The sequence below is a fragment of the Gavialis gangeticus genome, unplaced genomic scaffold (genome assembly GCF_001723915.1).
Source record: "Gavialis gangeticus isolate Ggan-Ray unplaced genomic scaffold, GavGan_comp1, whole genome shotgun sequence".
NCBI lineage: Eukaryota > Metazoa > Chordata > Crocodylia > Gavialidae > Gavialis > Gavialis gangeticus.
In genome coordinates this window covers 140805430-140820215 of record NW_017729025.1, presented here as the reverse complement: position 1 = coordinate 140820215, position 14786 = coordinate 140805430, and the positions used below count along the sequence as shown (strand labels likewise).

General features: G+C 39.6%; 1 protein-coding gene across 5 annotated transcripts in view; it reads left to right on the top strand.

Moving 5' to 3' along the window:
- The window catches only part of LOC109299123 (pleckstrin homology domain-containing family A member 7-like), a 273825-nt gene that overhangs the window by 228678 nt on the left and 30361 nt on the right, over positions 1–14786 (top strand). For 4 of the 5 annotated variants that reach the window (XM_019519653.1, XM_019519652.1, XM_019519656.1 and 1 more), the window contains 5 exons: positions 1280–1333; positions 8675–8743; positions 8907–8987; positions 11752–11901; positions 13562–13663. In XM_019519653.1, coding sequence (XP_019375198.1) covers positions 1280–1333; positions 8675–8743; positions 8907–8987; positions 11752–11901; positions 13562–13663 — 456 coding nt within the window. The remainder of the gene's footprint in view (positions 1–1279; positions 1334–8674; positions 8744–8906; positions 8988–11751; positions 11902–13561; positions 13664–14786) is intronic. The other variant, XM_019519657.1, reaches the window with a different exon arrangement.

The window sequence follows — 14786 nt, the reverse complement described above, 5'->3', positions numbered from 1 at the left end:
GGAGTTTCCTCTTTTTTGCTATCTACAAATTCCTTCTCCCTTGGAGGAGACTTTACTCTTCAGCAGCCCCTAGCAACTTCTCCACCTCCCCAAACCAGCCTAACTCACCTTGTATCCCCCCAGATAACATCCCCCTGGCCCTGTCCAGTCAGGGAGTGCCACACTCCAGTCTCTCGTAACTAGTCTGTCTGAAAAGTCTTTGTTCCCCCCGGCCAATCAGGCCAGAGGATTTTACATATTTTGTCCAAATGCAAGACCTCAAATTTCCACATGCAGGGCACTTGGCCAGAACAACAGGGGCCATCTTGCCCTCATAAAAAAAAATATACACACATGACAACCGTAAGTACACACTTGGCCATACGCAACCTAAGCGTGTGTGGGTTTTATATTTAGGAAAAACTTTCTCACTAGGAGGGTGGTGAAGCACTGGAACAGGTTGCTTAGAGTAGTGCTGGAATCTCCATTCTTGGAAGTGGTTAAGTCCTGGCTTGACAAAGTGCTGGCTGGAATGATGTAGTTGAGGATGGTCCTGCTTTGAGCAGGGGGTTGGATTGGATGACCCCCAGAGGTGCCTTCCAGCCCTATTTTTCTATGATTCTGTGAGTTAAGTCTGATACTACACCCAGCCAGGTTTATCTTAAACTGGTCTTGGCCATTTTGAAAGTGGTTTAAGTGCACTGAACTTCTATTCTGTTACAGGTTTAAACCAGTTTTTGATCACTTAAACTGCATTATGTGCAACTTGTGTCCCTCGCCTATGGGGCCAGCAGGGAGAGAAGTATAGCAGGTGTTACAGCTACCATCTGTGCTTCCATTCCTCCATTACAGCTCAGAAAATCAGTTTCCCTGCTTAAGATATGCACCCTAATTTTGAAGGGCTGATTTTGAGGGAAAGGTACAGGTGGAATGTGAGTAAATACAGTATTGGCCAAATACTTTGTGTCATGCCTAAGAAAATCATTTAAGCCATACCTGTGTTTTTTTAGCTCTGCATATTATATAAGGAGGGGTGGGGAATGTCAGATTTCTGTTTGGAGAGTGGATAAGAGGTAGTAAAGCTCTCTGTGAACATACTTTGCCCATTTTATATTTAACCATAAGCAGCAATGTGCTGGTGAGGCAAATGTGCTTATTCTATCTCTCCTACTTGCGACTTTTCTTTCTCACTTACGTATTCACTTAATGCAAAGTTTCCAGTATTTGAGAAGTAAGGATTAGAATACATAGCATTGTTTTTTTGTTTTTGTTTTTTTTCCCCCTGTATGCTTAAATGAAGGCTGATGATACCTACCTCCAGCTGAAGAAAGATTTGGAGTATCTGGATCTAAAGGTAGGGCATATTTATAGGAATAATATTTCTGGTATTTTTCATACCATCAGTCTTCTGCATGTGTTCTTTCTAGCTGCCACATTCACAACCCTTTCCTATTGAGAATCTAAAATGTTGAATTCTCCTTTGATATACTTTGAATATTGCTGGAATTGAAAGTGTTTTGAGAGAACTAATTATAATATGAAACTATACAATTAGAAAATTTGCTTGTTGCATTAAATTTCTTTGTAGTTTAACTTGAAAATGGAGCCAAGTAATAAATTCTATTTTGAAGGTTTAAAAAAACAGCAAAATTAATTGAAAATATTTCCCTATTACAGAATTATGGTAGTAATAAGATTAAAGCTGAATCTTTGGAGTTAAAAGACAAAATTTATTTAACCCTTTATTATTATCAGAAAACAGGTGCCTTTTGCTATAATATTGACATTCTAAACACATTTATCATGGTTTTATTTTTAGTGGGTGATGTGTTGAACATTTGGAAACCTTCTGTTGCATACATATTATTAATGTGGTGGTGCTTTACTCGCATTTTGGTAGATGCAAAACTATAGTTGTCTTCTTCAAGCTATTCATCCCATGAAATGTAGCAGATTGCCAACCACTTATCTGCTTTTCTACCATAATGAATGAAGTATAAATACCTTGTGAGCTTTATTGTAAGCATCCATGAACCTTCTTTAGTTAGGGTGGCATATAAATCAAATAAATAAGTAACTCACTACCAAAGATTAGACAGAGCTCCAAGCAGAACCTGTTGGCTGCTTCCGTAGATTATTCTTGTTGGTTCATTTAAAAGTAAAGAGGTGCTTTCCTAACCATTTCATGACATGACTGAACAGTTTGCTGGTCAGAAACTTCCTACACTAGTACAGTGAAGAACAGTGTGAATCTGAAAAATAGGTCCAGATCTTACTCATGCTGGTGAGAGTTTGCATTCACATCCTTAACAATGTAAGAATTTTTTTTTCATTTCAGTTAAAAATGTTCTACACTGTGGAGGGCTCACTTTAATTCATGAGTATCCACTTTTGTTCCTCATACCTGGTATTTTATTTGATCAAAATTTCCAGGTTCAGCCTATAAAATATTATTTTATAGGTTCTTCCTTCTCTTAAAATCAAGTTTTTCATTGCCAGTGAAATACTGCACTAACATTTGTGTCAAGCAATAGTGGCATCCAGTGGTGAGTTGAATTAATTGACATATCTTCCCCAAGAGAGATCTCAAATTTTTGGTTGTGTCAAGTTGCCGATATCATATTACATGTATTCCAGATGTTCACTGAAACATTATAACCCTAGCTATTAAAATCTGTGTCTAAAATAAAATAGACATCCACCTTGCAGCGCAGGTAATTGAAAGCAAATTAGATTTCTGAAAGCCAGGTTTTAGCAAATCCATTTCAAAAGACATCTGTAACCATTCTGCTCAGCACAGCAGCTTAGAGGCTCTTTGGCATGAAGTAATTCTCACTGGGCATGTGTACACAAGATGCTTCATGTGCAGGAACAGAATAACACTGAGCAGTAGCATGCTAGGCAAAAACCGTGCTAACATGCTACTGCACCGTAACTGTAGTTACTGTGCTTTTAGTTAGTACTTCATTAAGCAAGTACTAAACTAAATGTGCAGTAACTACTGCACATGAATGAATGAATGTGTAGACATGCCCACTGTATATAAACTATAAATAAGTCTGAAAATAGAATAAAATCTGAAGCCTAATTACCCCCATTGTTTGTGTGTAGATAATTTCTTGGCTGTCAGTGGGAGCTGCATGTGGGCAGCCAGTATGAGAAGCTCAGTGTAAGCTGCTGATGAACACTCTCCCATCTTGCTATATGTGGTGAAGCTTGTAGCACTACCTGTAGTTAAGCTTGATCAGTGATCCCCATTTTAAAACTTCTTTAGTTGTTTATAACTTTCCAAACCAACCATTCAAGCAGATATGTTTTAAAGTTCATTAGGTTAAAGGGTTCGGCTATTTTTCAGCAAGACACTGTGGAAAAAATGCATTGCAGAAAGAGAAAGGATGATCTTATTGGAATGCTGCCCTGGAGCACTGGATTCTATCCCCACCTCGACCAGAGTTCCTATGTGATATTGAACAAATCACTTAAATCATTCAAATCAAAGCTTCCTCTCTTTGTCACGAATCATGTGATCCTCATTTCCTAGCATCCAATTTGAGTGGGTGAGGCCAGCTTTGCAGAATGCCAAATACTTGCAAGTCAGGGGGAGCCATGTTTGGAACATAAATAACAGTGAAACCACTAAATTTTCTGAAGAATAGAGTTGTAGGCATTTCAAGTTGGGCACCTTAAACTTGGTTGATACTTTTTACCAATTACTCTTTAAACTGTCTGTATCTGGATTTTCCATTTGTGTAAGAAGGGATAAAGAGCACTAGCTACGTTCACAGGAACGTTGTGAAGATAAATATCTGTGAAATATTGTATTTACCTAAATCCAAAATGACCCCCTAATAATTAGATTCTATACGTGGAAACTTTCTAAATGTGTTATAATATTATATAGTATTAATATTATTATACATCTAATTATTAGAGGTTTGTTTTAAACTCCATCCCCCAACTGCTGCAGTGAGGAAAGTAGTGGTGGGGCGGAGGTGGGTAGTGGGGGACAGGCAGGGGGCTTGAGCCCTGCCTCTAGCCTCCCTATACCTTAGCCTCTGCTTCCTGTCTCCTCACCCCTCCACAGCCTCTGCCTCCCTCCACCCCCGCAGCCTCTCCTTCCCCACCTTCTCCCCCACAGCCTCAGGATGTGCTTCCCTGTATCGTTCCCCATCCCAAAGCTTCTAGTAAGTCTGCCTTGGATACCCTAATGGCAAGAATTAACTCCGACTCTTTGTCCTTCATTCTTAATCTGCTCACAGGATGGTGACCATATTATCTTTAAGGAAATCTGAGACAGTATTTCAAGTGAAGGTGGAGTGGCATGGTGTACTGCTGCTGTGCGGGAGCAAGAAAGGCAAAGTGGAGCAGTTCCCAGACCATCCCTTGCCTCCAGCTGGTGCTCTCCTGATGGGGCCAGGCTGGACAAGTTTGGCAGGGTGGCACCTGCTTCAGTCTACCTGCTTTGCTCCTGCACAGCTGCAGCAGTGCCTGCCCAGCCACCTGCCTGGTGCACCATGCCATTCTGCCTTCTTGCAGCACATGCCCTGGCTGCCTGCCTCTGTCTGCAGTAGTGCTGCTGACTTAGGGAAGGGGCACCAATGGGATTACTAGGAAGTGTGGTGGGGGGCAAAGTACAAGTTAATCTAGGGCACTGTTTTCCCTCAGGCTGTTTCTGCTGCGCCACGCGCATGCACAGTACAGTCAGTAGAGAAAGAAGGGTTCATGTTAGATGGCTGACTCTGGGACTTCTGTTTCAATTTTCACCAACTGGCCAGGAGAGCCTGTGAAATCTGGGACTGTCCCAACCAAACCTGGATGTATGGTCATCATAGCTCACAGTGATGTAGTACAGTGGCTTCAAGTCCCCAAGGAGTAGTTATGTATTGCACCCTTCACTGCACTACATCTAAAATAATTTGGTTTGTTAAGTGTTAAACATGGAAATTGGAAAATAGATAGTCACCCTGTGATATGAGGATGTTGTTGGTGTTACCTTGCACATAGGAGACGAAGGTATAGAAACAAAGGTGAAAAGTATATCCTAATTGGAGTCCCAGTTTGAGATGGGTAGTACCTGATTACTTTTAGAGCACATATTATACAACACTTGATGCATTCAGAGCACAGCTGTCCCTGGGACTCTGTTCAAGTGGGGAGTGCACAGCATTTATTCAGATCTGCCTCCCAGACTAAGAATCCAGAAAATAATATGTAATTTGTGACCATTTAGGAGGAGTTCTTTATAAATGCTTTCGCCTGTATCACTTGGAAATTGTGGTAGAGGATGGATTAGATTTCACATCTCCATGGCAGCAGTCAACAACTGAAACAAAAGTTTGGCAAAGCCTTCTAGGCCTTCAAACCAGAACCAGTGGCTCCATGGACTAGCTATGGCCCACAGACCATATGTTGCCAACCCCATACCTAAACCACAAGACCATGCTTTTCTTCCTGCTGTTTCTGGCTTTGTTCACTTCATATCTGTCAAGTCCTGTAGGGGTAGGGAACAACAGTGTCCTTTGTTATACAGCCCTGCTTTATCCATCAAGCATGTCCTTATGTGCACTGAATGAAGCCAGGATACTGTGGGGAAATAGTATGAGATCATGGATCTCAGTCTTACCTTCCCTTGCCCTAGCTCCTTGTCCAGTCTTAGTCTTCATTTCACTCCATTGGCTCCCAGTCTCCAAACCTGCAATCCATTTTTCTTCATGGTTCTTATATGACAACATCAAAATGGATAACTTAATTATTAAGTGCAGGACAGCATCATTTAAGTAATAATTTGACCCCAAAGAAATCTTTTTTCTTTTTGTCCTACTGTGCTATCACCTTCCTTCATTGGTCTATCTTTGTTTATTGACATTTTTAAAATATTGTATCCAGGAAACTATTTCTGATGTTAGTATCAAGGAGTTGTATAATGCAGCATTAACCAATGCCTTGGTGCATTGCCATGGTATTTAAAATATAAATATTGGATGATATAATTAATTCAGCATCATAGTCTTTGTGCAAGAGAGGTGATTCTGGAAAACCCAAATTACAGAGAGTTGAAAAACTCAGTTTACATTGCTCCAATCTTATATTTGTTATGATGATACTCCTGCTTTTTATATTATGATGTTGCCAAGTATCAGGTGCTGTAGATTTTGAACTGAATTATCCCTTAAAATATTTGAGTTTTTTATTTTAAATTTAAATTGGTGATATGGTAGAAATGCAGGGATTGAAGATTGTGACTCCATGTTCCCTAACAGTCAGGAAGTAACAGAAGTTCTCCACATGTTACTACTCCTTGTTCAGTGAAGGGGTAATAAGCAATAACAAGTCTGCTGTAGTACCTGCCTTCTCCTTAAAATACCAGCTTTACAGATAGACCCAACATCTGTTACCTTTGTATTGTCATTGTTCATGGGGTTTGGGGATGTCATATTTTTTATAAGACGTGGTGACTAAACTTTTGTTTGAAACAGATAAAAAATAATGGACCTGTGATCAACATGGTTTACAAAGTGCTAAAGAACTCAGCACAAGGTTTACTGTCCAGTATAAATGTAAGACTGCTTGTCTCTGAAATGTGATCATTCCATTGCTTTTCCAAGCAGCAGTCAATGTCTGCATACCCTAGCTTCCACAGGTGTCTCATGATATATACAGCAGAGCTTCCTGTAAGGTTTTTTTTTTTTTGAGGCTGTATGCAAAATTATGGCTGATCTCAATGCTTGGATTCATCCTCTCATGTGTTGACAATGAATGATTGTATTAAGTAGTCACTCCTTTATGTAATTACGAAAATGTGAAAGCATGCTGAACTTAATATTATGTTTTCATTTTCACTGCTTTAAAGTTAAGATAACTTATTACATTTGATTACATAATTCGTTCTAAATTATAGCCAAGTAGCTACAGTATTTTTTGTTGTTGCTGATTTTGGTGCTTTGGTAGAAGTTTTCCCATCCTACCAGCTTACAGATTACTAAATGAACACATTTAGTACTTGGAAGTGGTTATATTTATGTTTAAGTAAATGATTCCATATTCTTAAAATGTGAGTCACTATTTACAAATAATAATGCTAAATTACTTGTATTAACATTTTTAAAAAGAAAATAAAATCCAAAGTAAAACATTGTATTGTTGGACGGATGATGTTGAAAATTCTATACAAATTTAAACCAGTTTCTATATTTGGTGATGGAAATAACAAACATTTAATGAATTCATTTGATAAATATGCATGGCGTCTTTGAAAACAGAGAGGTAGACACACAGACATGAATAATATCTGAATCTCTCCTATTTTAAGACTAGAATAGTAATTGAGGGTCCCATGTAAAAAGAGCTTTTTCTAAAATAATGGTAAATGGCAGTCTGAGGAACTTCCCAGGATTCATCTGCTGTGATGACTGTTATTGTAGCAAAAACACACCTATGCAGTGATGTCTTAAGAACCCAGTTAAGTCATTAAACAAAGTATATATGGGGATGCAGATGCCGGCAGTCATGTTTTAGTTTAGAAAATTGATTCCCATGGATAAGTAATGACATAACTTTTCTTTAAACTTTATTAGTGTGTATGAAAAAGAAGCAAAAAGTCAATATAGGGAAATTCTTTGACTGGATACTATTTGCTTTACAAGTAGCTACAATCTAGTAATATTAGGTTATTTCATTAAATTGTATTTTCTAAAAGAATTTAGGGACCATGAAGAGAAATTGATTGCCAGTTGTAAAACCCTTAGTTTTCTGTCTGTCCATAGAACAGGTGAGGTGCAGCCTGGGAGTTGACTAAATGACTGTGCCTCCACCCTAACTCAGTCATAACATGCAGTTTTGGGGCCGGGGGCAATACAGTAGCAACCAAGCTGTCAGTGATGGTAAACACAAATCTTGCGGCCCCTTTAAGTTGGTGCCTGGGGCTGGTGCCATGCTCACACCCATTCCTAGTCACAATACTGTCCTAACAATCTACCACAAAAGTTGAGAGTATAGTTGATCGTTGTTGATTTTAAAGGATTATCTTCTTTCTTTTCCAGAAGTTACATATTGGAGCTAGCGATTATTAGAATAAAAGAAAATGTACTAGAAAAGAAAAGCAGTAGCAAAAATAAAGCACATTGTATCTGGCTCCTGAATCCTGCCCCAGACTAAATGTCGTATCTTGTATAAAAGGCATATTTTTTAGTCAGCTAGGCCTATATTCTGCAGACGCTTACGCTTATGTTTAAAGAACATGAACAGTCCCATTAACTTCAGAGAGAGTACTCGTGTATTATGTCTTTTGTACAACAGGGGCACTATGTTGCATGAAACAACAAATAGGATCTATGTTATCTTTACTTATAATTCTTACACTATTGCCAAAATGATTAAATAGCCTCTTAACTAATTGGTAATCTTTTTTGGATTGGAGATTAATTTACCATTATGATCTTTTCAAATAATTTTTTTATGACAAACCTTTTTGCAATAATTCTGGAGTCCTTTATGTTCATGTTAAGAAAATTATATTACTGTTTCATATAATTATAATACTTAGAATTTAACTAAAATCTCTTCTATTAAATGATAAAACTTTGAATATTTATTTTTACTGTTGATGGCCTTGAGCATTCAACAAAAATCTGTATTATTGAAACACAGTTGTTTTAATTTGCCATCAGCCACTCATATTTTTAAAACCTATTCTTAGGTGACGGGGTATGATACACTAAAAAAACGAAGTACAAAACCTGTCAAGATTGCAGAAAGTGATATTGATGTAAGTATGAAATAATCACTTCAAAATCTTATCATGGCTGTTTTAACATTTGTCTGTTTCCATTACACTGTAACTATTATCTCTATCCAAATAAAATCTCAAGTCTTTCAATGAAAATTTACTTGATTTTCAGTATAATCTAAATATTGGTTTTCTGTTATAGGTCAAGCTAAGCGTTTTCTGTGAACAGGACAAAATTCTACAGGACTTGGAAGACAAAATAAGAACTCTTAAGGAAAATAAAGTAAATTAAATTGAATGTTTTTATGTATAATGCAGTAGTAGTAATTTTTTTACCAGTTTCTTACCAAATTATTATGTTGTGCAAGTATCTTAATCGTTCTTTTTGGACATTATGAACATTGTTTTATTAGAGAGTGGAATAGATATATTTCATTTTGAATATAATTTGGCATGTGCATTTGAAAAGCTGTAACAGTGTGCATTTTAAAACTATCCCCATTTATTTTTATGTGACTTTCTGTAAAGGGCAGGTCAAGTCAGATCTACCTGCTAGCTGTGACTGTTAATGCAAAGTGCTGGGTGGCAGTTAAATAACCCAGGACCCTCTCTAGTGCCAATGACTTCAGGCACAAGAACTCCTTAGAGGGGGTTACTAGCCTTACTTACCCCTGGCAGTGGAAATGCCACCAGAAGCTTATAGAAGTGAGGTACACTCCATGATGAGGTAGACGGGGCTCTTTGAACTAGTACAGAAGTTTGATACATTGGTCTATACTGAATCAATCTCAATTGAGCACACCTTGGATGAGGTCTATTTTAGGTTGCTTGCACCATTTTTAGACTGATCTATGCATACCAAACTTCTGTATGGTTATAGGCTTAGATTGATCTAGGTTTACTAGACCAGTCTAAGTGTAATGTGACCTTTAACCCTGGTTGGCAGCCAGCCTAGGAGTGGAGCCCTGTTAGAAGACAAATAGATGATCTCCTTTGCTCCAGCAGCAACTGCAGCTAAGCCAGTTCCATATATGCTGGCACCTGCCTTTCATTTGGATTAAACCAGCAAGGCCGAGGGGGGACACACCGGTGTGTGGGCAACCCAGTGTCTCCATATACACTGCCCAGGCTTTTGTGCTCTGGAGAGGTCACTCCAGCTTTTCAGAAAAATAGATTGCATCAGATTTTCATTATTCTCTTTGGAGAAAATATGCTTTTTCATAATAGTCTTGTTTTTTCTTTTTAACATGACTGTGGTAGGAGGCTCAGAAGTCTTATCAGACAGGCAAGCAGCATTAACACACACAGCACTATTAAAAATTCACAATAGCAAGAAACATATTTAAATACATTGTAGCTTGTATGTTGTGGTAGCAGTAGGTATAAGACAAAAAATTGTGGGGCAGGAGAGGACAAGGAGGAAAGGCACAAATCTACATGAAGATTCAGGATTCAAGATCTCCATGGTTGCATTTACTATTTTGGCGTTTTGGCTAGCTTCTTCATTCTCCTGCCCTTTCCTGCCTCCATATCATTCCCAGTCAGAATTCAAAATGTAAATATTAAGTTTCTTGTTTGTATGTAAAACTAATTTTATGTTACTGGCTTTGAAACTTATATTAGCATATTTTAATAAAACAAACAAAAAAGCCCTCACAAAACCAAAGCCCTGAAGAATTCAGAGACAATTGAGAAAAATCTCTTCTGAATAGAAACTGGTGCCCTCTTTCAGTTTTCAGTGGAGCTCTTATGCAAATAGACCAACGCTAGATTTTTTTTTTTTAAGTTAAAGCTCAATAGAAAATGTTGTAATGAGTTATTTGATTGCTTTAGCTATTCTAGTGAATAATAAATTATGCACTTTGAGCGCTTGTATACGTGATGCCATTACCATGTACATGTGATGAAAATGTCACTGTGTGGCTTAATGGCATCACACAGTACATGTGCAGGAGTTTTGAGGGTTTTAAATGAGTTTCCATCATTGCAAACTAAACTACATCCTGTTGTAGTTTAGTTTGCAATGAGGCATTGTATCTATTAGTCAGCTTGCCCTACGGCCATGGGAAAGATGGGCAGGCTTTGCAGGAAGAAAGGATCAGGCCCCTCATCACTTCTGCCTTCAGTAGGTGCCTGCTGAAGACAGAAGCAGCGAGAGGCCCGATCCTTTTTTTTGGTGGAGCCTGCCGGCTTCTCCCATGGCCAGGGGGCGAGCTACCAGTGGGCCAAGTATCTCCTGAGCTGCAGAGGGGCCTGGTCCTTTCCTCCACGATTGTAGTGTTCCCTGGGGCCACCCGGGAGGGAAACTAGCAGGCCAGGTGCTGCCCCATCTCGGAGTCAGGAAAGATTGGATCGAGCTAGGTGCTGCCTTTGAGCTGGGGCAGCACCCAGCCCGTTCGCAGCCCACCATGGTGGCCCTGGGACAGCACTGCCACTGTGGAGGGAAGGACTGGGGCCCCTCACAGCTCAGGGACTGCTAAGCCAGCTGGCAGCTTGCCTCCTGGCTGCAGGCAGGCTCTGCCAGGGGAAAAAAAGGATTGGGCCTTTCACCATACCAGCGATGGAAACACCTACATTGAAATGGTGGGTTTCAATTAAAAACCCACCATTTCAATTTAGGGGGGACAGAATTCAGCCCTAAGAACCAAACCCCTATCATGTTTACAAGCACCCTTTCTATCTTATTTGGAAAAGAGCATATTCAAGAAATGGTGACAGGGATTTTTCTCTCCAGAAACGGCAATCATTGCACAGAGACTATACTTGAAAAGGTTCATCCCTTTTGGTTATTGTTTTGGAAAGGTATGAATGTTTAAACAAGGATTTGTAATAGAAAGAGTGCCATAACCTTGTTTATCATAGATATTACCAAGTTTGTAATGTTTAGTTTCTATCTTTGGTCTCATAAAGGCAAATCTCTGATCCTTGTTTAAAGTAAGGTATAAAGAAAGACTTTAAGTAGACAGAATTTTTTATATTCTCATTGGTAAATCAGTGAAAACTTGTACAAATGTTGCTTGTTTACTGCTGTTTTACTTTTTCTTTAGGACCAGTTGGAATCTGTATTAGAGGTTTTACATAGACAGATGGAGCAGTATAAAGACCAGCCACAACACACAGAAAAAATTTCTTACCAGCAGAGACTTTTGCAAGAGGATCTCATTCATATTCGGGCTGAAATATCTAAAGTATCAACCGTATGTATATGGTGCCTCCAAAGAAATATTAAATTAAGTTCCAGCTACAGTAAAATAGTTAGTTTTCACATAGAGGGTTAAACCTAATGTACAGGACATAATAAAAAAAAAAAATAATGCAGTTTTCTGCTTTGAATAACGGTCTTAAACTGCAGCTCTTCCAGCCTGGCCCATTGCACAGTGTGTGCTGTTAATTAATGTTTGTCATTAAACAAGATACCTGTTGGTACATAAGAATCACCATTTACTGGGTCAGACCATAGGTCCATCTTGCCTAGTATTATATGTTTCACAGTGGCAGAGAGTGGATGCCAAAAGGGAGAGTGACCTGGGTATGACCAGGGTTTGTTTTTTTTCACTGTTCCTCTTTCACTTGAGGCCTCCAGGATTTAAGGTCTTGGAAGTTCTGAGTCCGAGGCTGTACCCCTAACTCTCATGCTGAGAAGTTACTGATGCACCTTACCTCCAAGAATTCGTCCAGTCTCTTTTTGGTACAGAATTTAAATGAAGGGACCGGGTCATAAAATTAGGATGTGTGGCTTTTTCCAACTATTTAGTTGGTCTAATAAAAGATCTACCCAAAGAACCTTGTCTGCTTTTAAGAATTCATGTCATTGTTAGGATTCCTTTGGTCATGAGTTTTCTCCTTAATAACTGCTGGATCGTTCCATGTGGACATATTGCTGTAAATCAGGGATGTCCAAAGAACTGACCTACTCTGCCCTGTTGACTGTCTCCTGATGCTGCCTCTGGGTCTGAGCAGATCCTCATGCCACCAAACTGGCTTTGTGCTCTAGGTTCTGTGTTATGTGGCATCCACTCTGGGAGCCATGCCAGATGCAGCACCTGCCCCAGCTGGTCCAGGATCTACTCTGCATGTGTTGCCCTCCCACCCTCCCCTGGTCTGGGACTCTGCCATGCCACAGATGCAAGAGTGGACACCTTGTATACTGCAAATTCTAGACTGGCTTGAGCAGGCACCATATGAAATGTATATTCTAATACCTACACTGTATGCAGTGCCCATTCTGGCCAGCACATGGCTCCTCCCTTGCCCTTCCTCCTCCTCCCCCCCCACCTCACTGCTACTGCACAGTATCACTGAGAGGCACTAACTGTGATGTGATCCTACTGTGCAGTAGTAACAAGCTACTGCGCAGTAGCATCAGAAAAAAACCATGTGAAAATGTTGCTGTGCAGTAACACCAGAAACAGTTGCACAGTCCACTGCTCGTGTAGATGCATCCTGACACTTGCAGCACTATCACAGACTGGGTGGCATTGGGGGAGGGAAGGAAGGGGGATTCTGAGTGCACTGTATTCAGCATGGTGGAGAGGTGAGCAGGGAGAGGGAGTAGTAGGAGGGGCCATGGACTTGATTTTTACACCCACGCTCTAAATTTTCTAGATGGAGATTGTGGACTCAGCCTACAGCATTCTGGCTCTAATCCAGTACACTGCTTGAAGTTCATGATTAGCTTTAAGCTCATATGAAGTTCCACTGAGTTCAGAACAGAATAATATTTCTTTCTTGAGTGTAAACATACACATGTAAAAGTTTAAGAATATGCTGATCTGCTTTACTGGATAAAAGGCCAAAGTACTTCCAAGCATTATGGGTTATTTTGAGGTTTGCATTAGTCTTTCTCTTTGCCAACAGGAAATGGAAAATGCCTGGAATGCATATCTGAAATTGGAAAAGGATGTGAACCAATTGAAGCAAGCCTTACAGGAACAGATGAACGGATCGTTTTTTACTCAGGTGAGTCTGTTTTCAGATACTATCTTACTGGTGCGAAGATCTCTCAAACAATTAAGCTATCGGAGAAAGTCTCCAGACACTTTTTCTGTGCAGGATAGCTACACATACCTCTGTGTGTTACAAACATTTGGCTAGCAAAGGACAGAAATGGTAGCAGTATAGCTGACAAATAACTATTTTTAATGTGTATAACTGTTTCCTAGAATATTGCATGTCTGCTCACTTTTCAGTATTTTGTTATATTTTTATTACACACTGCTATTAATAACTGTCTTGATATATGATCATGCATAATTTCTTAGTTTTACATTTACTTTGATCTATCTTTGTGAATAAATCTATTGGTTTTTAAGAACAACAGTCATCAATTTACTTTTGTCATTCTTGTTGCATTTGGATATTAGTGGAAAGGTTTATTGGGCTAGATTAGTTCATGTTTTATTGTTTTATTTCAAACTCATCAGTAATTGAAAGCCATCAGGGTCTTAAATCAGTTACTGGAATGCTTGTTCACTCCTCTTCTCACCAGATTTTCCAAGACTGTACGTTTCCCCCCTCAATGCTGGCCTGTCCATACACTTAGTGTTGAGCTTGCTCAAGTTTATTTCTTGTTAATATAGTAAAAAACAAGCAAATTGCTACTGGGCATGTTTCTGTGCACAATATACTTCCCAAAGGTGACATTTCCACTTGTGTATTTGGGGCTGGGACAGACTAAATGTTTATATTGGTGTAACTGGCATTACAGCAATGTAAAAAATGTAGTGGACAAAAGACAAACCTCTGAACTGAGACAACTTTGCCCCAGGTAAGAGAAAGAATAAAAGGAGACATGTTGCTGGTGTATGTTACACCAGGGGTGCAGATAGAAGTGCAGCTTCCAGCTACTCAGAACAATACCTATGAAGTGTCCTGAGTTACAACATTACCCCAGACCAAACAGAAGTTCACTGTTGGCTCCAGGGGGAGGGGAATCTAGCTGCGGGCTGGGAGCTTGCAGCCAGGTTCCCATAGCAATGGCCACAGCTCTCCACCAGTGCTGGCTGTTTTCAGAAGGGTGGGGGGGATTGAGTGAATTGGAGCCCCCCTACCTCAGTAGGGGACTCCAATACACCTGCCCCAC